General features: G+C 40.7%; 1 protein-coding gene across 4 annotated transcripts in view; it reads right to left on the bottom strand.

Annotated features, from left to right (window-relative positions):
• Positions 1–26,946, bottom strand: part of mipol1 (mirror-image polydactyly 1) — a 322,904-nt gene that overhangs the window by 150,177 nt on the left and 145,781 nt on the right. For all 4 annotated transcript variants that reach the window (XM_048538585.2, XM_059649194.1, XM_048538584.2 and 1 more), the window contains 3 exons: positions 22,788–22,917; positions 12,660–12,693; positions 12,234–12,404 (listed from right to left, as the gene is read on the bottom strand). In XM_048538585.2, the coding sequence (XP_048394542.2) occupies positions 12,234–12,404; positions 12,660–12,693; positions 22,788–22,917 (335 nt within the window). The remainder of the gene's footprint in view (positions 1–12,233; positions 12,405–12,659; positions 12,694–22,787; positions 22,918–26,946) is intronic.

Raw genomic sequence — 26,946 nt, 5'->3', positions numbered from 1 at the left:
TTTACCAGTTTCAGAATCTTCCACCCCCGGTCTTGGACCACGAGCAACCCTCCTGCTCATCCCTGCCTCCTTGACCTGACACAACCTGTCCATCTTCTCCCCCACTTATCCACCCCTCCCACCTCACTGACCTTACCCCATCACTCCCTGCCTGCACGCACCTTTCACCATCCCACATCCCTTTCCCAGCCCTGCTCTTCTCTATTTATTTCTGAGCTCCTTCGCCCTTCCCATTTCTAAAGAAGAGTCCCGGCTCAAGATATCAACTTTCCTGCTCCTCTGATGCTGCCTGGCCTGTTGTATTCCTACAGCTCCAGACTCTGGCTCCATCATCTGCAGTTCTTACTATCTCTGAGGCTTGGGTCTGAGCCAGTTGTTTCTCGTGAGACCCTTAATTTATAAAAGTTCTCTGGTATAGGCTCTCAGTCTAGCCAAGAGTGAATTTTGTTAAAGGCATGCTCTGCAATCACTTGTAGTCACATTTGTATCAGCCTCTATGACAATTGGGTGGCCATTTTGGTGTTGCTAAGCAATTTAACTGTTCCAAACCAGATGATAATGGACTTTCCAGGGTGCATACTCTCCTGGATACTGGACTATGAGTTTTCTCATCCAATTTAGCCCTGGGGGACTCTTAGTTTCTCCAGTCCACGTACTGCCCAGCAACTACAACGGCTTGCCAGCCCAAATCCTGAAGTAAATTTTCACAGTTTGGCCAAACCAAGGCTTTATTTTGTGGCCTTGCTGCGGACTGACCTAGAGTCCCTCTGTTCAGTACACATCCTGAGTGAGGCCATGCAATTGCCTTCATTTAAGTGGTGTCCCGCAAGCTCAGTCAGCGTGATGGTGATGGTGTCTATTTCTATTGGTATACCCTGTAACTCAGGTGCTGCATTTGCTGCATTTTCTAACGACAAAGCCAGTTGTAGTGCCTATTTGAAGTTTAGTTGCAGTTCAACTAGTAGGCACACTTGCATGGTTACATTAGTAACCCCGCAGCACCTCATTAAGGGTTAAACCAAAGCCACATGCCTCTGCCAGTCATCATAACCTCATTAAAGTTCCCGACATGGTAGCTTGGGAATCTGAGAAAATCCTATAGCGTTTCAGAATTAAAGGGGCCTTGGGGTTGTGATATTTCTTAACTAAATCTGTCAACTGGTGAGAGGTTTTAACGTCTGGTACCTCAGTTAAATAAAGGCTCCTAATAATATAAAAAAAACTGCGGGTCCACAATCTGTCAGGAAAATTACACATTGCTTTTCATCTGTCCCAATGCCATTTGCCCAGACAAAATAACGCATTCTCTCCACAAAAGTCAGCCCAGTCTTCAATGGCAGGATTGAATGAGTGAAGCTTCCTAAATAATGGTAAGATGCCTGAAATGCTTAACCCAATTCAAAAGGTAGCTGTTAACAAAGTGTGGAGCTGGATGAACACAGCAGGCCAAGCAGCATCTCAGGAGCACAAAAGCTGACATTTCGGGCCGAGACCCTTCATCAGAGAGGAGCATGGGGAGAGGGAACTGGAATAAATAGGGAGAGGGGGGAGGCGGACCGAAGATGGAGAGAAAACAAGATAGGTAGAGAGGAGAGTATAGGTGAGGAGATACTCTCCTCTCCACCTATCTTGTTTTCTCTCCATCTTCAGTCCGCCTCCCCCTCTCTCCCTACTTATTCCAGTTCCCTCTCCCCATGCCCCTCTCTGATGAAGTGTCTAGGCCCAAAACGTCAGCTTTTGTGCTCCTGAGATGCTGCTTGGCCTGCTGTGTTCATCCAGCTCCACACTTTGTTATCTGGGATTCTCCAGCATCTGCAGTTCCCATGATCAAAAGTAACTGTTGCAGGCCGATTTCTTCAGCAGTGTATTTTTACCACATCGTTATTGAAATAACTCCTCAGAGATTGGTATCTCATCACCAAGTCACCCTTTATTTACACGTGAAGAGTCCTTGACACTGATCCAGCATCCCCAGAGCCAACTCAACAGAAAGCTTGACACTCCTGTTTATATCTGTCAGCCAGGGCTCCTTGAATGGAACAGAATGACAGCCCCAATCAAGGAACACATATTCCATAGCGTCCACCTGGCTGTCTTCATTATAATGACTACATTCTCCTTTCTCAGATAGAGTTATATAGAGAGTAAATATTGCGGGAATTTGGAAAATGCTCACTTTTTTTAAACGAAGGAATATTTTGTTAATAAAATCGAGTTGAACTGAAAATTAACTTCTGTGTCCCTTTGTCTGCCTCAATGACAAGAGTGCTTGGGTAAACCGTTTTGAATACATAAATTGGCTTAAGTGTCCAAAGCATGGGCAATAATGTGGTCTTTATATAATGCCTATGTATATAATGAGCTGACAACCAATTAATCACAAGGAAAGCAACTCATCCACTCAGAAGTGTAGCTGAACTTCTACTCAGTAGCAGATGATCTTGCCTGATTTTGCGTCATGCTTTTTCCTGGAACATTTTTTGGAAGTCTTTTCTGGTTGAAAAATAAATGATACTTCACACTAACTGTCCTTTTCCCTTGGAGTGCATTTGTTTCCTATTATTGAAAGCATGCCAAATTGATCACCTTTCAAAACTGCACCGGTATATTTTCCAAGCTCTGACTTGTAATCCAGTAATGAATGTAAGTTCTGTCAGCAAAGGAAATTGGACAAGATAATGTCTATAAAAGCAATTAATAATGTACATAGACCAGTAGAATTCCTTGAGATTCACACGATTAAATCAGCATAGCCTCCAGACTAGCCAGTGAAGGTGTCAACAACCTTGTTGTATTCAATCATTCACCCAATCATGCTAAGAACAACTTTGATCTTTGGAACACTACATATAAATGGAAGCTATACTCTGAACATTTATTTGAGAATGACTAAAAATACCACACATTTGTATAAAGACATTGTATCAGGGTATCTATTTTTAGCAAACAGTTTAAATTGGAATTTTAGTAAATATTTGCATCTTAAGGTCACACATATCATGTTCTTCTCTCTTACAGCACATTCCCACTGTTGGAGATGCAAAGAAGCTAATGGGATGAATCAAGTAATTCCCTCTTGGCATATTAGTCAGAACATTGGACCATTAAGGGTTCATTTCAGCAACACAAGAGCATTCTGCAATAGTGATGTTCAGACTGCAAGCTGAAGTTGTGGACCAGATACACTGAAAAGCATAGCTACACAGGCACAAGGTTTTATAATAATACCTGGCCACCCCAGGGACTTAATAACCCCCTAAAGCTAATACAGAATGTTTTTGTGCATTTAAAACAAAGCATCAAAAGAATATGAAATGCATTACACCCTCAAGCTAGAATCTCAAATAGTATTGGTTGGCTAAATGCCAATTCCAGAAAAAGAAAGCTATCATTGACTCATTAGCAAGGGACAGGGTCCAACAATGTTACATTGATGCCACAAAATATTTTAAAGAAATTTTGATCATTTTGGGAAATGAAATTAATGACTAAAATGTACAATTAACCAAATTAAGATTATCAAAAACATGTTGAGGATGACAGTAAAAACAGATCTAAGTATTTTTTACATTTTTGAATGAATAACATGACTTCATTGAGAAAAGCAGATGACATGTTCTGATATAACAAAGTGTGGAGCTGGATGAACACAGCAGGCCAAGCAGCATCTCAGGAGCACAAAAGCTGACGTTTCAGGCCTAGACCCTCTGTTGAAGGGTCTAGGCCCGAAACATCAGCTTTTGTGCTCCTGAGATGCTGCTTGGCCTGCTGTGTTCATCCAGCTCCACACTTTGTTATCGCGGATTCTCCAGCATCTGCAGTTCCCATTATCACTGATATGTTCTGATTTAGGCTTTAGGTGCAATTAAATATTGCACTACTTTTGATTTTTGCATGGGAATAAAACAGATTCGAGCAAACGTTTGTTGCTAGAATTCACAAGACCGCTAAAAGAAATTACACTTCTTCGAACGTTAACAGCAAAGCAAAACGTCGTTCACATATTGGAGGGACAAATTCATGTTTGACAGACACAAACAGCCAGACTACTGCACTCTCTGGTCAATTATTTTCTCTGTCGATGACACCAAAAAATAAAATTGGGAAGAATGTAATTTGGGCTGTTATTTCATTATTGTGTTCCTTTATCACTTCTAAAATCAACAACTTGTGTTTGCATCAGAGATAATGGGAACTGCAGAAGCTGGAGAATTCCAAGATAATAAAATGTGAGGCTGGATGAACACAGCAGGCCAAGCAGCATCTCAGGAGCACAAAAAAATGATGATGACAAAATCTCTGATGAAGGGTCTAGGCCCGAAACGTCAGCTTTTGCGCTCCTGAGATGCTGCTTGGCCTGCTGTGTTCATCCAGCCTCACATTTTATTAACTTGTGTTTGCATGGTGGCTTTACCAGAATGAAATATCCTCAGGCACTTTACGCAGCATTATAATCAGAAATTTGACACCAAGCCATATGAGGGGATATTATAGGAGATCATCAATGGCTTGTTCAAAAAGGTACTTTTTAAGGAACTTCCTCAAGGAAGAAAGACTAGCTCATGTTTTTAGGAAATTAATTCCAGAGTTCAGTTTCTAATCATCTTGACACCAAGTAAGACTACTGATGATACATCAATTAAATCAATAATGTTTAAGGAAACAAAATTAGGGGTGTACACATATATTGGAGTGGCTGAAGGAACTGAGAGATCAAGATTGAGTCCATTGAGAAATTAGAAGAGAAAAATCAATGCTGCATGGCCTGAAAATTGAAGGGAGTTATTGTAAATGAACAGGCTGGTATAGGTGTGAGATATGGAGAAGATTATGAACTAAAAACCTGTCTTGTCTCCAGAGTACAGATGATGAAGGTGACAACATGAAAATATAACGGCTATACATCAAGCAAAGTTTTAAATGTTCAAACTGGTGAAATTTATGTTTGAGTTAATTCAGGAACATTTCAGCTTAGCCTAGTTACTGATATAAGTCAGCTAACATTAATTAAAATATCTTACAAGTATTGAATACAGTTTTCTTTCTTCAGTTTCAGTGATTAAAAATAGATAAATGCTTCAAAATTTGTTTCACAATACTTTAATCTGCTTGCTAAATTTCATACACTCAAATAGTGAATCTAAAATATTTTGTATAACTATTCCTCTGATTTATTCCAAATTACATAAATGTCAACAAAAAGGTGAAATTCTACAGTCTGTTCCTAGCAGGAGTCCCAAAGCACAAGATGCCTACTTTATTTGCATTTTAATTGAAGGAATGCTTTTACCAGATGCCAACTTCTCCAAGCATTTAGCTGCACAAAGGTTTACATTTTAGTTCTCTATAAAATTACCTTAACTGTGTCCTTTAACACATCATGTCACATTTATTAAGGGAGGGAAAAACAACAATAATGCAGCATTGAGCACTAGCACTGCTTTTTTTAAACATATTAGATAAGTACATGATTCAACCAAGAAACATAATTGCACTTAAAACTTGAAAAGTGTCCTCTATTGAAGCAAAAGAAAACTCTGAGAATACACTTACTTCATTTTGAAATGTAAAAATGTATGCCACAAGAAACAGTCCACTGCCAAGAGATCAGGTAGTGATTCGTTTTCCTATTTTACTTCCCTAATGTCCCTCCTCAGCTGGTCTGCGGTGATACAATGCACATGCTGATATTTCATCTCCATACTCATGAGTTAATGAACTTAACTTTAAAATGAAACCAGATGGGTTTAGCTTGATTCAAGATGTGTTCCATTGTCATTGTCACTATATTACCTTTTTGAACATTCAGCCAATTAACACAATATGGAACAACTCACACTCCAAACGCTCTACATTGTCAGGTGGTTCAGAGTCCATCAGTATTAGAAATAGAACTAATTTCAAATTAAAAGCTTAATTGTTCTACAGGACTAGCTCACCAGATCAAGACATGAAATGCAAGAACATAATTGTGGAGCAAGGAAATGCCACATGGTCCACTGGGCACAGTGCTTCCAACAGATGAAGTACAATTTTCATTGTCATGAACATTTTTCTCATCTAGTTATCTCCCAGGGAGGTATAAAAGAACAAGACAAATTTCCATGAAGAGAACTCTTAATATTTTTCAGACTCCCAGAAGTAATCAAATAAACTCTAGTGAATTGATCAGAACGGGATTATAACTCAACCAATGAACCAGTTATCAAATGTCAGCACATGTTCACTTTATGATGTTTCCAGAAACTGCAGGTTCCTGCACTACCACTTTACAAATTGCCTCCAACAGCAGCTTTATTTGTACAAGGTACAGTAAGTACATTTTTAGCTAATTATTTTGGCAAACAAGTGAGCCAGTGATATTTATTAGGTACTGGTGCCGTTGCTTTGTGGTTCTGCATATTTAGTTTTCATCCCTGCTGTATTAACAGCTCATTATATGGCAAACAAAATAAATAAGCTGATTGTTGTACCCAAGAATTCCATCACATTCCTGAGTAACATTTCCCCCCTTACATCTCATGCTCAGTACTTCTACAGCTCCAAGAGACAGCTGATTTGAGCAAATTATGGACAACTTTGTTGTGTGAACAGAAATGTACTATAATTGGATGTGAGATAACAAAATGTGGAGCTGGATGAACATAGCAGGCCAAGCAGCATCTTAGGAGCTCAAAAGCTGACGTTTCGGGCCTTGACCCTTAATCAGAAAAGCGTCAGAAGGGTCTAGACCCGAAACGTCAGCTTTTGTGCTCCTAAGATGCCACTTGGCCTGCTGTGTTCAATCAGCTCCACACTTTGTTATCTTGGATTCTCCAGCATCTGCAGTTCCCATTATCTCTGATATAATTGGATGTGAACTGCCAAATGAATACCAATTAAAATGCTCACAGCCATCAGAGGGGATCTTTTTCTATTTAGGGTGTCAAATATTTCTGAACTTCAATTATGGAGTAACAAGACCATATGTTAAATCAATGTACTATGGCACTTAAAATGCAGAGGAGGATCAAATGACTAAATGGTCTCCTCCTGCTCCTAGTTTCTGTGTTAAAAATTAAATTAATTTGTGGCATTTGAGGAAACAGAAGAGTGAACAAGCAAGTTATCAGCCCTTCAAATATTTGGAACTCAATTTATTGGCACTCACAGTTCACTCTCAGCCAATTCTTGAAATTTTTTGTCTGGAGTTGTGTGTAGGGATTCCTACATGCTTATTCTTAGCAATAGGGGCATCATTCTGAGCCATCTCACTTGCATGTATCATAGCCTTCATGGAAAAGAGTCACCAGCTCGATGAATCAACCTCACAGAAATTAATTATTAAAGATGACTTGAATATTTTTAGTGAAGAAAGAAGGAAATAAATTTTGCTATAGAAGGGCAGAAACAATAGATCACATCGAAACATTTCCGTGCTGAAGAGCTTATGGATTATTCATTATGGCAAGGAGCTTGTTCATGAGCAGTGATTCATGCAGTCCTTTTACAACATACACAGGTCTCCAGTGAGGAGTATCTCATCCTAGAAAATATTAAGGCATTCCCAAGGATACAGATTAAGTTTAATTCAAAAGCTATGCCATTCCAATTCAGACCTGGGCCTCAACTTCCAAAAGGTTTTCATTTCTGGCTTCGAAGCCACATAATTAGAAAGGGGAAGCTTTCATGGCACGCAGGTATCTCAGCTTCATCTCAGAACATTCTTGAGGAGCCCTGTCAGTCACCCAACCATCTCCAGACCCATCAGTGACTCCATCACCTCCAGCAGGTCATACATCTAGGAGGCCATGGGATTCTAGGGTTACCCCCTCCAACAGGATGGCCAGCTAAAGCTACCACAATTAAAGTCAGGTGTAGCAGTCAGTAGCTATTTCAGGTGTAGATGCTGTGCTCTTCAGGGTGAAGTAGGAAGGATATTTCCCCTGTTGGAGTCTCTTGGTACCGCTCTCTTCTTAGCTAGGCCATGACCTGTACAGGGCAGGGTTGTCTAAGCAAGTGTTGTGCAGGCCTGAGGTATGGTTATTCCAATTTCACATGCTCTTAGGATATGTGAACAAACTGCATTCATTTATATGTTAGCATATTCCTTCAGGCTTCTCATCCATCCTCAATACTTCACACTAATACTAAGCCTTAGACCTACCCTCAATACTCCCTTGGCCTCATCTCACTCTACATTATTCACCATGGTGAAAACTGCCTGAAAGGTGAGAGTTCACTGGTCATCTTATTCATATATCCATGTGTGCGTAGAAATTGTGCATTGACTAAAGTAATGAATATCAAGACAGCCCACCAGGAAACTGGAGATTCTCGACTGGAGTATATTGCCATTCCACACCCAGGCCCTTGTAGTCACCACAATCTTCAAACATTCACCCTGCCCTTGCTTGGGACAACAGGAGATGCCAATTAGTACTCATTTTACTGGAGCGCCTGTCCTGGATGGTATCTCAATAAAATGTAAATGTATATCATGGAACAATGCTGTTTTCTTGGGTGCTTGATCAAAGAGGGGAGAGCTCAGCTTAGTATTGCTCTCCATCCATTTGACTCCTGATGAAACAAGTTTTGTCAGACCAAATGTTCCAACATTACCTCCTCTCACCAAAAAAGACAGTCCACGAAATCTGGTCATTGCCTATTCATTTGGTCTATGTTTCAAGATACTTAATGGTTTAATGGTACCAGCACCACATCCAGTGTGGACAAAAACATCAGATCTGATAGCAAGCTCATGTTTACATAGCTGTGATGGTTCCTGCTGTCATTTATGCATCTGGCACGTGGCCTGTCTACAGCAGACACCTCAAAGTGCTGCAGCAGTATCACCAATTCTGTCTGCGTAAGATCCTGCAAATCTGCTGGGAAGAAAGATGCAGCAATACCAGCGTCCTCAATCAAGTCAACATTCTCAGCAACCAGGCACTGGGTACCCTTGATCGGCTATGATGGATTGGGCATGTCATCCGCATGACCGACACAAGACACCCCAAGCAGGTGCTCTGCTCCCATCTCTGAAATGGCAGGCAAGTCCCAGATGGACAGAGAAAGCACTTCAGTGATACCTCAAGGTTTCACAAGAGAAGTGTAGCATTTACACAGCCATCTGGGAATCAGTGGCCCAAGATCATCCGAAGTGAAAGAAGAGTATCCAGGAAGGTGAACACCTCAAGACTTGCCATCGGGAAAAGGCAGAGGCCAAGCGAAAATAGTATAAGGAACACATTGTCATACCAATACTCCACCCTCCTATTCCCACTACTTTCTGCCCCACTGTAACAGAGCCTCAATTTATATAGCCACCCACAGACCCACTCAGTGTGGAAGTGTATCTGCCAGGACCACCAGTGATGATGTTTCATTGGTGTGATTGACTTACTCAAAGTGCCACTGCACCTTCAAAGCTCCCCTGTTCCTTTGAAGATATGCCATCCTCCCCCATAAATTGTCTTGTTATTTCTTTCCCAATGTTATCGAAAACATACTCATCTCATAACCATTTAACCTATTGTAATATACACAGGCATAATTGTTTTCCCTCAAGCTCCTGTCAACCCACTCTTGCCTCTTCTGGTCCTGACCTCACCATTTCTGAGGTCTCCTGGACCCTAACATTCCATAACCCCACCATGACACTATCCAGTACCCACCCATGGCCATATAACTACCCTGTTATCATGTCCAACTCCTTCCTCTCACTGTGACTATACCCTCTGCCTCCCAGTGCCTTTGGAAAGCTTAGAAATGAGACTGCACAATAGAGAAAGGATCAGTGAGAAAGCTAGGAGGGTGACCAGGGAAAGAGGCCAGATTCTCCTCAGAGAAAATCAGGTCAGAAAATAGGTATAGTAAGCATATATCTGTCCTATTGTGTGCTGGTGGCAAGTATGGTTGGGCAGTGTGCATTATAAAAAGTTGGGTCCAAAAGATAGGGCCCATTATATTGAGGATTGAGGTCTGAAGATCTGGCAAAGATTCAATTTTCTTTCCAATACATACATGACCAGAAATCTCTTTTGCCCTTAATACCTGCTGTTGATGCATGTTGGAACAATTTACGAATTTGCACTCAACCAGGTGTCATTATGACCACGCTTTCCTTGGGGCGTCAGATTAGGAAGCACTAGAGGTATTTAGAAATCACTCACAAGCAATCTCTCTCTCACAACAAATACTGACTATCAAAATCTACATCTTCAGAGGCAGCACTTCATTAGGGAAACCTTATAAAAGTTATTTGAGAATTTGAAACTTGTTTAAAAGATCACTTCTGCCAAAGATATTGCACCGTCAAGTGTCTGTTGAAGTTATAATAGTTTTCAAACTTTTTGACTCAAGGGCACATCAGGATGATGCTGATGAAAGTGATATCATAAACTAATCAGTTATGCATAAATGCAGTAAACAAGCAAAGAATGCGATGTTTGCCAAAGGCAGTCCTTTTGTGAATGTCTCAAAAGTCTCTCAGCACCTGTATTACAGAATGGTAAAGTTTGCACAAACTTACAGTTTACATTCACACAAGTCATAGATTGCACATAGATGAAAACATGTACTACTATGGGCATGCCTATTACTTCCATGAAAAGAAAAGGTCTTGTTGTTTCATTCTTTAAATTGTAATCGATCAGGAGCACTATAATCATTTTTAAGTCTATATAATTTTCTGAGAGTTAAATGGTTTTTATTTTGGTATTCAGCCAAATATAGGGAGATAGAAGTCAAAACAAATCTGCAGTGGGCTGTGGAGGAGCATAGGTCACTGTTGACCTTTACTGGACAGAGATATTTGAATATTTGTATGTGTAATTGCTTTGTGCATGAGCCACTTACATTAAAGGAGAAGCAGATTATTCAAATAAACACAAAGTTGGCTTTTGATCTGTGTCCTCCATTCCACAATCTCTACAGCTGTGCTTCCCAAGTCTTTTCCCTCTGTGATCCTATTACGAAGCTTGAAAATTGGCACAAACCATCAGTGAAAACTGAAAAAGCAGGACAACAGCAGTTGTAACTTGGTCAGAACTCCATGCCAATCACTGCTGTCCCAGACTTCACAACATCAAAATTTCAACTTGTGACCCCACCTGAGTAAGTGCAGTCATATTAATATTTTGACAAATCTGACAAAAACTAAATTATCACTCACAGCCCCAGCAATAAAAATATAAATGCAACAGATTGAGTATTGTTCTTTCCTGCTGCATGGAATGACACCTGAACAAATGAAAACAAGAAGTATTGTGGGATATATCTGCTGTAAATAGATAGAGCTCAAGATGTAGCTGTATAAAATTCAAGTTGCTAGGTGTCAATATTTCACTTGTGTTTTGACAGAAAGAGATATGAATGCACTATGAAATTTCAAATATTTGAGGTTATGTGTTTTCACACAGAATCCAACAATTTTGCCTGTTATTCAGTGATCTAATAAATTACTCTGGAATTTACAAAGGCAAATTCAGACTGGGATAGGTGAAGTAAAAATGACCTAAATATCCATACATTATGGCCCTAAAAATCCTTGGAATGTAATCCTTGCAGTTACATCAAGATCTACATGGAGTGTCCAATGTGCCTATATGGGCACATCCCTGGTGCTTACCTGGACTGGAACATTCAAATCCTGATCAATACAGAACAGTAATTTCCAGAACCCCTTGATCTTTTGTATGATGTGGCAAAGATTTTTTATCGAAGATTCTTTTTTCCCCTGGGGTCTAAGCTGAACTTCAATTGAAGACTAATCCACCTTTTATCACCTTAGTGAAGCATCCTGCAGCATTTCACCATGCCCTGTGTGACCTGGGAAGTGTGGCATTGCAACATAATGTCCAGCCCTGAAAATATTTGACTAGAATAGGATGGATACTGGATCTTTGCCTCATTAGGCATGGGGAAAATCCTAAGTATGATGAACACTCATTGCATCCAAGTTTAAAATACTGCCCAAAGTTTCATAACAATACTAAAGTATGTGCTCTTCAATAAACGCATCTTCCATTATTGTTTTGAAGGCAATGAAATTATGAATGGGAGATAATTGAGGCAGTATTCTGAAAATTAATTTCAAATTTTAGATTAGAATTTAAACTATGCATCTGTTGATATTGTTCTCTGAGATGTACATATTGCTTTGTAAAATTAATGTTTGCCAGACGACAAAATTGTCAGGAAGAAGGTAGTTGGTTGAAAGCATAAATCCTTAGTGGACTAAATATACTTACTCTTCCTAAAGCATAATCTCTTTCCTCAATAACTGCATTAATTTCTTCAGCAGTGATTTTCTTCTTTCGCTCTCTGGCTTTGTGTATTCGATCCACAATTAAATCTTCATTCTTATCAATAGATCTCCTGGTATTTGCATTGTTGATTCGGTTCAGTAATTCCTGTAATGTCTAAGAGTAACATTTATGGCTGTTATTCATGAATTTTTAAATAGGTTTTATTTGGGTCTTTTTGTGCAAGTGGTGGTTGCGCACGAGTAGTACACTGAACAGAATTAGTCTATTTTTCTGGAACATCTGAGACACACATTATTAGTGTGTCAAATTTATCTTTTCCCACTTCTTAGCTCTGGAAACCTACTCAATTGTGCTTAAGCCTCTAAGATATAAGAGTGACATTAAAAATCTCCTTTGAGAATGGCTTACCATGTCATTTTCTTCAGGGTTAATATTTTCCAACCTAGAAAAGGGACACAGAGAGCCTGTCAGTAGCATTTCCTTAGCACAGCAAAATGAGTTCACTTCTTAAATCTTTCCAACCTCAAGTAATTTCATTCTACTAGTCTTCAGAGTCAACCATGACACTAAACATATTAAAGTGCCACCTGCTCTATTCCATCCTTCAATAATGCTCCATATCTTCAGCGCTGTCTGCAGACTGTTAAGTTATTAATGTTTACTGCTATATATGACTACAGGGATCAACTGTTCATATGTGCAGAGATGAAGTCAGTGCTGCTATGGCGGCAATGCTAGCACTCTCACGGCATTAGCACGTCTGCCCTTAGGCTTCATAACTCTATTTCAATGTCTCAGTTCACATTTCTAAAAAGAGTCTGTGATTTACAAAAAAAAGACTCATCACAAGTGTTTCTGTAGTGGGTTCTCAACTAAAAATGTACTTGAATATCTTCCAATATCGACAAAGTATATCTGACTTGTAGCATTATAGGATTGCATGACAAAATAAATCAAGTACAATCTGCTTTACGAATGTATGTGGTTGCCTACTTAAACAGCAGACAATATACACATTAATTTTTGGTCATTTCTTATAATGTTGGTTTAATAAATGCAACACATTACTTTCATATGATATACGGAGTCAAATATTGAATAAATACAACATTTGGAACTAAACCAGTATTGCAATTATGTAGTTATTGACCCCCACTCTATATTCCTCTCCTAATAAGTCAGGATGAGATATTCACTGTTCAAATACATGAGAGAATATTACTTAGTAAACCATAAGATGAAAACGACTAGTACTTGTTAAAATAGTAATCTGCATAAATCAAATGTTAAATAAAGTACAATGTTGTATAGTTACAGATCAGCATGAAAAAAATCTGAAAGTTTTGGGTGCTCAAAAGAAGGTACAGATCAGGAGTCAGCTGCTTGTTAAAATGATACAAGCAAAACACAAGGGAATTTTAGCAGATATCTGCTGTGTGAAATCATATTAATTGGGTCATAAACAAAGTAATGCTTCTCCATTGTTAAGATATAGATATAGAAATTCATATTTTTTGTGGTGGATGCCATGGAATTTAAACAACTCAAAGGCAAGTACTCACATGTGAAGGGAAACAATACCGAAATGCTTTTAATATGTTACAACTTATGTGACAGTAGAAAAGAATGTACATAACCTGTCCTTTCAATTAAACTATGCTCCCCGCTTGTTGGTTTCCTCGGTATTCATGTATTTCTTTCAAAACTAATTACGTATTGACTGTGAGAGATAGTAGGAACTGCAGATGCTGGAGAATCTGAGATAACAAGGCATAGAGCTGGACAAACACAGCAGGCCAAGCAGCATCAGAGGAGCAGGAAGGCTGACGTTTCTAAAGGAGGATCTAAGCCCAAAACGTCAGCCTGCAGGTTTACAGGGATAGGGAGTGGGTCTGGGTGGAATGCTCTTGGAAGAGTAGGTGTGGACTCAATGGACTGAATGGCCTGCTTCCACACTGTAGGAATTCTATAATTCTATGAAATAGCGAGGACGCTCTCCTCTTTTCACTGGGCAGTTTTCTCCTGTGCTTGCTGTGAACAGATTTACAACAACAAATACAGGAGAGAAACAAGCTGTGAATAATGGGGCATTGGAACATTAAATGAGTGACTCATTGGGGTCAGCTTTGGCTAAGGCCGGAAATGGGAGCCACCTTTAGTCTAGGTTGGCATTGGTGGCCATTTTTTACTGAGGACAGGATCTTGATTGTTCTGTTTGATCCGTCAGTTCTGCCTGCTAGGTCCAAAGTCATCCATCTGCTGAGGATGCAAGACGGTATGGGAAGAAAAGTAGGCAGAGAAAGGACATTGAGGGATGGTGGAAAGAGAGGAAGTAAAGGTGGGCAGAGGTAGCAGCTGCAGGTTGATTTTGGGGATGGAGGTAGCACGATAGGTGTTTGGGGGGGCAAAGGAGGCTGAATGATGGGAGGAGAGGCTGCAAGATGGGAGTGACAGGAGATGAATGAGAGGGGGTTCTAATTGAAGCTTGCAGAATACTGAACAGCCTGGAGTTATTAGGAAGGTGTTTCCATTGGCAGGAGAGACCAGGACTCAACGGCACAGCCTTACAGTAAAGAGAATACCCCTTACAACAGAGATACAGAGAAACGTTTTCAGCCAGTAAGTAGTGAATCTATGGAAGTTCTGGATGTGAGTTTGCTCGCTGAGCTGGAACGTTCGTTTTCAGACGTTTCGTCACCATTCTAGGTAACATCATCAGTGAGCCTCCGACGAAGTGCTGGTGTTATGTCCCGCTTTCTATTTATCTGGCTAGGTTTCAAAAAGAATGGGTACCCAATGAACACAGTCCGCCGATTCCTCAGCAATAAACCCAAACAAACAGACAAAACGGGCCCAGAAACCATAACCACTCTCCCCTACATCAAAGACATTTCCGAAATGACTGCCAGACTACTCGGACCTCTTGGCATCAGGGTAGCCCACAAACCCACCAACACACTAAAACAGCAGCTAATGAACTCAAAAGACCCTATACAGACAACAAATAAAACAAACGTCATCTACAAAATACCTTGCAAGAACTGTGACAAACACTACATTGGACAAACTGGCAGAAAGCTAGCCACCAGGATACATGAACACCAACTAGCCACAAAACGACATGACCCACTATCACTCGTATCCTTACATACAGATGTGGAAGGACACCACTTCGATTGGGACAACACATCCATCCTAGGACAAGCCAAATAGAGACACGCACGAGAATTCCTAGAAGCATGGCATTCCAACCGGAACTCCATCAACAAACACATTGATTTGGAGCCAATCTACCATCCCCTGAGAAAAAGAACAGGAAATGACATCACCAACCCAAGGAAACCTAACCAGATAAATAGAAAGCGGGACATAACACCAGCGCTTCGTCGGAGGCTCACTGATGATGTTACCTAGAATGGTGAAGAAACGTCTGAAAATGAACCTTCCAGCTCAGCGAGCAAACTCACATCCAGAACCTCAACCTGAGCTACAAATCTTCTCAAAACTCTCTATGGATGTTATTGACACAGAAGGCATTGGAGGCCAGGTATGTTTGAGTATGGTTAAGACGGAGACAGACAGGTTCTTGCTTTTCTGTCTTCTGCTCTTACATCTTATGGTTGAAGGAGGCTGCAAGATGGGAGCTAAGGTAAGAATAATGTGAAGGTAAGAAAAATCTCTACATGTGTGACAGGAGAAGGAGACTACAAGATGTTTGTGGGGGAGATGGTGGCAAGATGGGCACAGTGGCAAGAAGGCTGTAAAATGGAGGCATGAGACGAGAGAGGGAAGAGAAGAGAAGAGATGAATAAGTCACTTAAAGGCTGCTATGGAGAAATGAGTTTTAGTTTGTGGTGCATTGGCAATAGTACTGTAGAAAGTGGGATCTGTACCATTAAAGCACTCTCTATCCAAAGCCTGGTAGGTCCAGTGTTCTTGTGAGCTAAGTAATGAGTGACACAGAAAGGATTTTAAACTATAAAGTGGAGGTAAGGCATCAAATTTGAGAAGATGCTGCAAATCAAAGATCAGAGAGGCAAGAGAGAAAAAGGCAATGATACAGGAAATGAAAAACACACTGTGTCAGGAACATATAGAGTATAAATCAACTGAAATAACTGCACAGAGGCTGGATCCTCTCGCTGTGGTCAGTTGGCTTGGAGTCAGTGATCAACTGAGGAGATTCTACGCTCCAGACTTTGTTTATGCTTTTTTTTGGATTTTCTTTTCAAAGTTTTTCCCAAATAGAAGCAAGATACCAGAAATGCTTACACCAATTCCAAGCTGACAGTTGCAAGCGAACGTTTTTCAGATACATCCTGTTTTATCCCGTTGCCAATGAAATAACTGCACAGAGACTGTCACCAAGTCACGTTTTATTTACTCGTGCACAATACACTGGTTGTGGCCAACTAGCTCGGAGTCAGAGGTAACAGCTCGTGGAGCTGAAGGAACACAGCCGGTCAGGCAGCATCAGAGGAACAGGAAGGATCGGGGCCCTTTGTCAGAACTGGGCCAAAGCATCAGTATCAAGCAGAACCCCTGCAGCAAAAAGGCATGGCTGTATGATAATATGGATTGGGACCTGAATATAGAAGGCATTTAAGGACAGGAAGTTAGGAAACATTGACAGAGTGGGATAATTTCAAGATTATTTTTGGGATATGTCCTGAGAACAGCATATTTTGCAGCCAAGCAGAGAGCAGGCTGTACTAGACTTAGTGTTGTACACTAGATAGGATAAATTAACTATCCAAATGAAGAGGTCCCGAGGTAGCAGACTGAATTTAACTTTCAGTTTAAGGAAGAGAAAAATAGGGTCAAGACTATTTTGTTAAACGTAAGTGAAGGTGAATTATGAGGACATGAAAGCAAAATTAGCTCAAACGAATTAGCAAATGAGGTTAAAGACTAGGTCAATAAAGATGCAGAGGTGGGCATTCAGGAGATTTTCAGAATACAAAGAATAAATAGATTTCAACAGATAATAAAAATTCCTAAGGATAGATGCATCATTGTGGTTAATTAAGGAGAAAATATTAGAGTCTGAGAAAATGTGAACCATAAGTATGAACACCAATAGTATATGAATAAATACCATAGGTAGTATAAATATCATATATTTAAATATATTGGTTTGGAGGGGGTCCCATTAAAGTAGAAGATAGCTAATATAACTTATTTATTCAAAAAGGAAAGAGGTAGAAAGCAGGAAACTATAGGCCAGTTAGCTTAACAAATGTCATAGGGAAAACGTTTGAAGTTATTATGAAAGAAGTTCTTGCAGGACATATAGATAAGTTCAAAGTAATCAGGCAAAGTCAAAGTGGCTTTGTGAAAGGAAATTTCCCCAGTCTTTTAGAGTTCTATGAGGAAGTAACATGCTGTCGATAGAGGGGAACTGGCAAATGTAACCGGATTTGATGTTCTAGAAGTCATTTGATAAAGTGCCACATCAAAGGTGACTTTGTGAAATAAAAGATCATGGTGTTGGGGTGAACTTACTGGCATGGATAAAAGACTGTTATGCCGACATGAAGCAAAGAGTAGGCATAAATGGATATTTTTCTGGTTGGAAGACATGACCATTGGTGGGCCACAACCAATGGTTCTCAACCATTAGGCCTTGGAAGATACGGGTGGCAAAATTCCTGAAGATATCAAGATAGGTTGGAAAGATGACACAGTAAGGTTACAAGAAACATATACAGATGTAGTGAGTGGACATCGATCTAGAAAATGGAGAATAACAAGGGAAAATATAAAGTTGTTCATTTGGAAGGAAGATAAAAAAACAAGCAAATGATTTAACTGTTGAGAGATTGCGGATTTCTGAAATGCAGAGGGATATGGGTGTCGTTGTGCATCAATCACAAAAGTTAAGTACCTAAGTTGAGTATGTGTTTAGGAAAGCTAAATGAATGCCATCATTTAATGTGAAGGGAATTGAATATAAAAGGGTCACCTGGCCCAAAACTTCACAGATGCTGCCAGATTTACTGAGCTGTTCCAGCAACTTCTGTTTTTGTTCATGGAAGTAGAGAGGTTATGATTCGGTCATACTGGAGAAACCACATCTGGAGAACCGTGTATAATACTGGTCTCCTTATTTCAGAATATAAATGCTTTGCAAGTAATTCCAAGACTATCTGGAATGGATCGGCTGTTAGGAAGGGTTGGTCAAGTTAGGCTTATAATTGCTGGTATTTAGAAGAGTAAGAGACAACTTGATTGAAACATTCAAGATTCTGAGGGGTCTTGACAGAGTAGATGTGGAAAGAAAGTTTCTTCTTATGAGAGGGCCTCGAACTAGGAGTCAATGTTTAAAAATATGTCACTCATGCAAAACAAAAAAGAGGCATATTGTGTCCCCTCAGAAGGTCAAGAGTCTTTAACACACTTCTTGAAATGATGATAGCAGCAGAATTTTCAATTTTTTTTGCAGATCCTTGGTAAACAAGGTGACATGTCATCACAGACAACTAAAATAACTCCGCAAAGGCCAGTATCTCATCACCAAGTCAATCTTTATTTACGTGTGCAAAGAACAAGACACAGACCCAGCTAGCTCAGAACAAGTCCTAGAATGAACAGGACTCCTGATAAGCCTGTTTATATCTGTCAGCCAGGACTCTCTGATTGGACCAGGCTAACAGCCCCAATCAGAGAAGTCGTATTCGATGAAATCCACCTGGCAGATTTCATTACAATCATTCCATCCCTTGACTTCTAAGTCCAGGGATGTAGACTTGTTCATTTTCCTGTAGCATTTCCAGGGGCACCAGGTCTGGTTCCTCTAACTCTGCCTCTAATACTGGTGGCACGTACCAGACCATAGCCAGTCCCTTGTTCCTGGAGCATCTCGGCAGAAAGTTATCTTTGTTCGTCATGTGGTAATGGTATCAAGATTGCAACATTTGTCATGTCCATCTCATTCACAAGAGGTTTCTTCGATTCTAGGCCAAGGAGGAGAATCCATGGGTTCTGACAGCCTTGCCGATGTTCTGAGGGGTCAGATATGTTTTGCTTCTGCCCTGTATGTGAAGTTGCAGCTGTCATATGACCCACATGCTCGTCCAGGACAGCATCTCCCACACAACCACATACATCACAGGACCTGACCTTGCAGCTACCATGCCTCTTACCCATGCAGGCTCATTCCTGTGGATTCCACATAAAAATTTGTCTCCTGTCATAAACTGCTTTTCTAGCTGAGAGAAGTCTTGTGGCTAGCACTGATGCTCCTAATGTTGCATCCACTTCTAGATCTGGGAAGATCTGCTTTAATTTGGTGTGGAATCTTCACCCCATTAGCAACTTGCTAGAGCTGTCTCATAGTCCTGTAAGGAGCAGTCCTATAATCAAACAGGAAATGGGACAGTTTGGTATTGAGTGAAGCTGTACATTGTTTCTTTAAGCCTGCCTTCAAAGTTTGGACCACTCATTCTGTCAAACCATTTGACATTGGATGGTTTGGAGCTATCATTACATGCCAAATGCCTCTTGCCTTGAGGAAATAATCAAATTTCTTGCTGGAAAATGATGGCCAACCACCTGTGAGAATAGTGTACTGCAAAAGTTGCGTGCAACATTTTAATCATCATCCCCGTGTTTGACTAATGAACTTTATGCATCTCCAACCATTTTGAATGGGCATCTACAATGACTAAGAACATGCAGCCCATGGAATGACCGGCATAGTTGACGTGTAACTGAGTCTAGGGTTTTACCCAGCTATTCCCACCGGGTCCGGAAAGGTTTCAATTCTGCTTGTGATGGTCCTTTTGTTTCCATCAATGCCACCAGCTGTTTAATTTTGCCAAGACAGGATCTTTGTGTCCCCAGTCTGATATTGTCAGTGGTGACCAGAAGGGTGTTCAGAAAGTTTAAAATCAGGATGGACTCTTCTGGTGGCGGTGACACCAGTGCTACATTTGCCAGCGGAATGTGTCTCAAGGCATCTGCATATGGCACTTGGCCTCCAGTTGGTGTTCCAACTTGTGACTGTACACACTCAAAATAAGAGGCCACCGCTGACTCCAAACTGAAGCTATGGGCGACATGGCCTTGTCCTCTTTGAATAGCCCTAGCAAGTGTTTGTGGTCTGTTACAATTACCAACTTACAAACATAAAGGTTTTTTTTTCTATTCATTTTGTGGGATGTGGGCGTCGCTGGCTGGCCAGCATTTCTTGCCCATCCCTAGATGCCCTTGAGAAGGTGGTGGTGAGCTGTGTTATTGAGCTGCTGCATTCCTCCTGTTGTGGGTTGACCCACAATGCTATTAGGGAGGGAATTCCAGGATTTTGACCCAGCAACATACTTTCAAGTTAAGATGGTGAGTGACTTGGAGAGGAACTTGAAGGTGGTGGTGTTCCCATATATCTGCCGCCCTTGTCCTTCTAGATGGAAGTGGTCGCGGGTTTGGAAGGTGCCGTCTGAGGATCTTTGGTGAATCGCTGCAGTGCATCTTGTAGATAGTACACAATGCTGCTTATGAACGTTGGTGGTGGAGGGAGTGAATGCTTGTGGATGTGGTGCCAATCAAGCGGGCTGCATTGTCCTGGATGGTGTCAAGTTTCTTCAGTGTTGTTGGGGCTGCACTCATTCAGGCAATGGGGAGTATTCCATCACACCCCTGACTTGTGCCTTGTAGATGGTGGGCAGGCTTTGGGAGTCAAGAGATAAGTTACTTACCGCAGTATTCCCAGGCTCTGGCTTGCTCTTGTACATACTGTGTTAATGTGGTGAGTCCATTTGAGTTTCTGGTTAATGGTGACCCCCAGGATGTTGATAGTGGGGATTCAGTGAGGGTAACATCATTGAATGCCACAGAACGGTGGTCAGATTGTTTCTTATTGGTGATGGTCATAGTCTGGCATTTGTGTCGCGTGAATGGCACTTGCCACTTGTCAGCCCAACCCTGGCTATTATCCAGATCTTGTTGCAAATGAACATGGACTGCTTCAGTCTCTGAGGAGTCGCGAATGGTGCTGAACATTTTGCAATCACCTGCAAAATCCCCACTTCTGACCTTATGATGGCAGGGAGGTCGTTGATGAATCAGCTGAAGATGGTTAGCCCTGCGGAACTCCTACAGAGCTGAGACGGCTTACCTCCCACAACCACGACCATCTTCCTGTACGTCAGGTATGATTCCAACCACTGAAGCGTTTGCCCCCGATACTCATTGATTCCAGATTTAATAGGGGTCCTTGATGCAACACTCAGTCGAATGCAGCCTTGATATCAAGGGCTCTCACTCTCACCTCATCTCTGGAATTCAGCTCTTTTGTCCCTGCTTAAACCAAGGCTGTAATGAGGTAAGGAGCTGAGTGGCCCTGTGGAACCCAAACTGGGCATTGCTGAGCAGCTTATTGCTGAACAGTTGCTGCTTGATAACACTGTTGATAACACCTTCCATCACTTTACTGATGATCAAGAGGAGACTGATGAGGCAGTAACTGGCTGGGTTGGATTTGTCCTGCTTTTTGTGTACAGGACATACTTGGGCAATTTTCCACATAGATACCAGTGTTGTAACTATACCGGAGCAGCTTGGTATTGTGGAACTTTAACACACCAAAGGTGACCACAAACTTTCGTTTTCTATCTGTGCATATTTTTGTTTGGCATCCACCAAACAAACCACCAACAGGACGGCATGGTGGCTCAGTGGTTAGCACTGCAGCCTCACAGCACCAGGGACCCAGGATCAATTCCAGCCTCGGGCAACTGTCTATGTGGAGTTTGCACATTCTCCCCGTGTCTGTGTGGGTTTCCTCCCACAGTCCAAAGATGCGCAGTCTAGGGTTTGCACACTGTAGGGAATCTAATCTAATCTGATCAAGGTTTGGGGAGTATATGCTTTCAGGAAACCCCCTCCAGTTGGCCACCGGTGGGCGAATACTACCCTGATATTGTACAGGGAGACATTGCATGTCAACATCACATCTCACTTGAGATCGTAGTGTGCCAACACCTTAGACAATAATAGTTGTTTCTTCACTTTCTTAAAGGCTACATTTTGGCATTGTGACCATTTCCAAGGCTGACCCTTTTCAATAGCAGATGTAAGGATTCCAGGATGGAGGCCAGATTACGTATGAATTTTCCATAATAATTCACCAATCCAAAGAAAGACGTAAGCTCCGGCACAAACCTATATTCCAAAGGGTGTAAGCGGGGTTATCAACTCTGTAGCCTGTTTATATCTGTCAGCCATGTCTGTCTGATTGGACCAGGTTCACAGCCCCAATCAAGGAACTCACATTCTATGAGGTTCACCTGGCTGACCTCATTACAATCACCACACAGACAGTAATGTGAATTTGAGATTACAGTCTGATCAGTCATTAACTTTTAAAATAGCAGAGCAGGCCCAAGGGGTTGAATGGCATTCCCCTGCTGCTTGATCATGTCTTCCTTAAAGCACAGAGTGACAATTAATTGAGAAGCACTTCATGGGGCGTATTTAAATATCTTCTTTGATTCAGAATAATGTATTAAAATTTTTTTTTAAATCCAGTGTACATACCCTTCAAAGGCCTGTTCTAGCCATTTAGCTCGGATAAGGGCTTCATCTCTTTCTTCATTGGCAAGTCTAAGTCGAGCCATAACTGCTGCATCCCGTTCCTTTTGTGCACGATAGATTTCTTCAATTAGAACTATGAAAAACACAAAGTCAAGCAATAAAGAAGCTAGATTTTATGCTGGCACCAGGTAGCCAGACAGCAAATGAGATTCAGTGGTCAATGGGATTTGGGCCACATCATGACAGTGGCAGCTGAATAGGTGGCTTGACTGTCCACACCTCAGGAGCTGCTAGTCAATCAGAGGACTTGCAAGTTAAAAGATACATTGAAGGCTGTGGGCACTCAAAGTCAGCTGTGTAATCTGGGTGAACAGGCTAGTTACCGTGTAGAAAGGTAGCTTGCTGAAAGCAGCTAGCATCATTATGATGGCCATCTACCAGCCTAGCCAGGTTTGTCTAGGGTCTTCCAATGCAGAGGATGGAAGAGGTCTCTGCAGATGATCAGACTATCTACAACTGGCAAGAGGTCATGGTGCTGGCACAACAATGGGCATACCAATCTTCATACTGGCTGATAAAATCTAGCCCAACATCCACATGATTTTACAGATGCTTGAGATATGAATCTTCAAATAATTCAAACTAGAGTCACCAGTGAGCAGCTTTGGTAAACATTTTATGATAAAACTAGATTCAAAGACATCAGATGAATGTCTAAACCACCAGAAGCCCAGTCACCTGTTGGCCTGAATCTGTGGGAGCATGCAGTGTACAAATTGGCCATCATACTTGCTCACAGATCAATAAAGATCCTAATTCAAAAATTATTAGTTCACTGAGACCACTTTGGAGCATTTTGAACATGTAAAAGATGCTCAATCAATGTGATATCCTTCCTCAATATTTTTATTTCCCTCTAGAGTTTTCAGGTTTTCCAATATTGTCCAAAGTTGGTGATCATTAATCATTTTATATGATTAACACGAACAGATAAGAGACATACTGTCAGCTGGTGTCAGGCCTAACAGTTGGAAGAAAAAATTGAATGAAAATAGTGAGAATTGTTGAAATGACATTACCAACATAATACCTAATTGCAAATGTACAGCAGTTTACTGCTGTATGCGAACAGTGTCAATAAATTTGTGTGAGTGTATTTACTAACACAAAATGAAGAAAATAGATGGCACATGTACTTCAAAAACAGACTTTATGTGCATAGTTTAAAGCTCAGCAATTGTCCTAATACAGTTTTCGAAACTTTGTTTCATGCTAGTTCTTTGCCCTAGTAACTAATGGCTGCATCATGAGCATATTGTGAAATGACATTTTAATGCATTACTTGCTGATTGTGAAACCAAACTTCAAGCTTTGTTTTGTTAATTGAAATAGTGCCTGGTTTGAATGGGAATTGCAAATGATCTCAAACAGCATGGAGAATTAGAATACAATACTTCTCATGAGTACCCATGCCAATCCTCTTCAGCGTGATCCAGTTTCTCTTCCCAGATCTGTAAATGCTGCTGTAGGATCTGTGGAGTCACTTGTTTGCTTTGGGGGTGGGGAAATTATACTTAAAATACAGATATGTTTTTAAAGAATAACCAAATTACATTGCACATTGCAGATACTTACTCTTGCACCAACTTCACATTTACATACAATTGAACAATAAGGTGCTTAAATCAGAAGCAATACAAAATGACCTGAATCATTTAATTTCACACAATAGTTAACATGTAAAGATTTTTAAAAATCTATTCAAAGCATAGAAGAGTGACAATGTTCACAACTCCAATATTGACAATAAAATACAAGCCATAAGACCATAAGACACAAGAAAAAAAGAGGCTATTCAGCCCATTCAGTCTGCTTTACCATTTAAAGAGATCAAGACTAATCTGATTATCCTTAACTCATTTCATGCCTTATCCCCATAACACACGTTTGCCATACTGATTAAAAATCTGTATGTTTCAGCCTTGACCATACTTAATAAATTAGCCTTGACAGCCCACTACAGTAAAGTATTCATTAGATTCACTACCCTTTGTGAGAAGACATTTTCCCTTGTATCCACCTTAAAACATACAACCCCTTATTCGGAAATTATGTTTTCTGGACCTTGATTCTTCTACAACTTTTCCATATCTATCCTGTCATGTCTCCAAAGAATCAGCCCTGTTTCAAGAAGGTTGCCTCTCATTCATCTATATTCCAATGAGTACAGGCCGAACCTACTCAACTTCTCCTCATAAGAAAGTCTCTTCAAACCTGTAATAATCCGTGTGAACCTTCTCTGGACTGCATCCAATGCCAGTATATCCTTGCTTAGATAAAGGGGCCCAAAACTGTTCACAATAAACCAGCCATGGTCTGACTAGTGCTCCATTGAGTTTAAGCCAAATCTCCCTACTTTCATAGCCTACTCCCATTGAAATGTAGGCTAAATTCCATTTGTCTTGCTGATTACCTGCTGAACTTCAATTCTAACCTTTTGTGATTCATGGGTAAGGACTCCCAAAACTCTCAGTTTTGTAGCTTCTTACAGTCCTTCTCCACTTAAATAAAATTCAGCTCCTCTATTCTTCTTGTCGAAATGCATAAGCACACATTTTCCAAGATTATATTCAATCTGCCAACGTTTCTTCCCCACTGGATTAATTTGTCTACATTCTTCTGCAGGCTCTTTTTCATCCTTATCACTTACATTCCCTCCTATTTTTGTGTAATATGTAAACTTGGCTATAGTACATTCAGCTTCCTCATCCAAGTCATGAATATATAAACAATCGTGGCCATACTGCTGCTCCATGTGGCACACCCTTTGTTACTGTTTGCCATCCTGAAATGTCCGCATTACCTCAATTCTCTGTCATTAATTTGTTAGCTAATCCTCTATCCATGCTCATGTATCATCCCCAACACCATGGACTCTTAATTTATTATGTAAATTCATGTGTGGCACCTTATCAAGCTCTTCATGAAAATGCAAATATGTTACATCCACCGCCACCGCTTCATCTATCCTGCCTGTTATCACAAAGATTTGTAGCAAATTTGTTAGGCATGACTTCCCAAAATGAAACCATGCTAACTCTGCTTATGTATTATATGTTGCTAAATGGTCTGCTACTACATTTTTCAGAATAGGACTAACATTTTCCCACAAACAGCCATTAAGTGACCTACAGTTAGTTGCTTATTGTCTCCTTCCCTTTTTAAGTAAAGGTGTTACATTAGCATTTTCCAATCTGTTGAGACATTTCCAGAATCTAAGGGTTCTAATGGAACTTAAGTAATCCATTTATTAAACGGAAGTTTTTTTAATCTTATAGATTTTAGATTTCAGGAGAGATTTTGGAAACTCCACTTAGCCATATTTGGGTTAACTGCTTTGAATTCTATTGTGTGGTCAATGAAGATTCAAAACAATTAACTCAAGTTCCAAGTTGACAAATATTAGCAATACTATCTATGCCAAGAAAGGCATAACAAGATATAAGAAAATATAACATATATTTCTCATATTTTGATACCTCCAATTTTAAATTAGCAAAGCAAACACATTCAATTCAGTTATAAGATATATTTGTTGCTAAGAACTTTTGTTTTCATCGCACCTTCCACAGCACTGTAGTATGTCAGGACACTTTATAATCAATGAAGTTGGAGTCAAAGTCAACACAGCGTGGAGCTGGAGGAACATAGTGTGTCAGGCAGCAGCAAAGGAGCAGGAAAGTCGACATTTCGGGTTGGGACTCTTCATCAGAACTGGGGAGGGAGAAGGGAGCTGGGAATAAATAGAGGGAGGTAGGTGGGATGGTTATAGGTGGATCTAAGTGGGTTACAGTGGGAGAGAGATCCACTGAGGTCTTCACCAGTCCTCCCTCTATTTATTTCCCAGTTCCCTTCCCCCTCCCCAGTTCTGATGAAGAGTCCACTGTGTTGACTCTGACTCCAACATCCGCAGTTCTTACTATCTCTGAGTCACTTCAAACCCTACTGCGAAGTCTTCCAAAGATGCCTACCCTGAAGTTGTCCCCCTCCCTCTGGAAAGACCTTGGTTGATCTCTCTCCCATTAATGTGCACCTATAACCATCCCACCTACATTTCCCCCAGCCCTACCCCTCCTCCCACAATTTATTTCCAAGCTCCCTT

This window comes from Stegostoma tigrinum, chromosome 10, assembly GCF_030684315.1.
Source record: "Stegostoma tigrinum isolate sSteTig4 chromosome 10, sSteTig4.hap1, whole genome shotgun sequence".
Classification (NCBI taxonomy): domain Eukaryota; kingdom Metazoa; phylum Chordata; class Chondrichthyes; order Orectolobiformes; family Stegostomatidae; genus Stegostoma; species Stegostoma tigrinum.
Note: the sequence above shows the minus strand (reverse complement) of the source record. Positions and strands in the feature narration are given on the sequence as shown.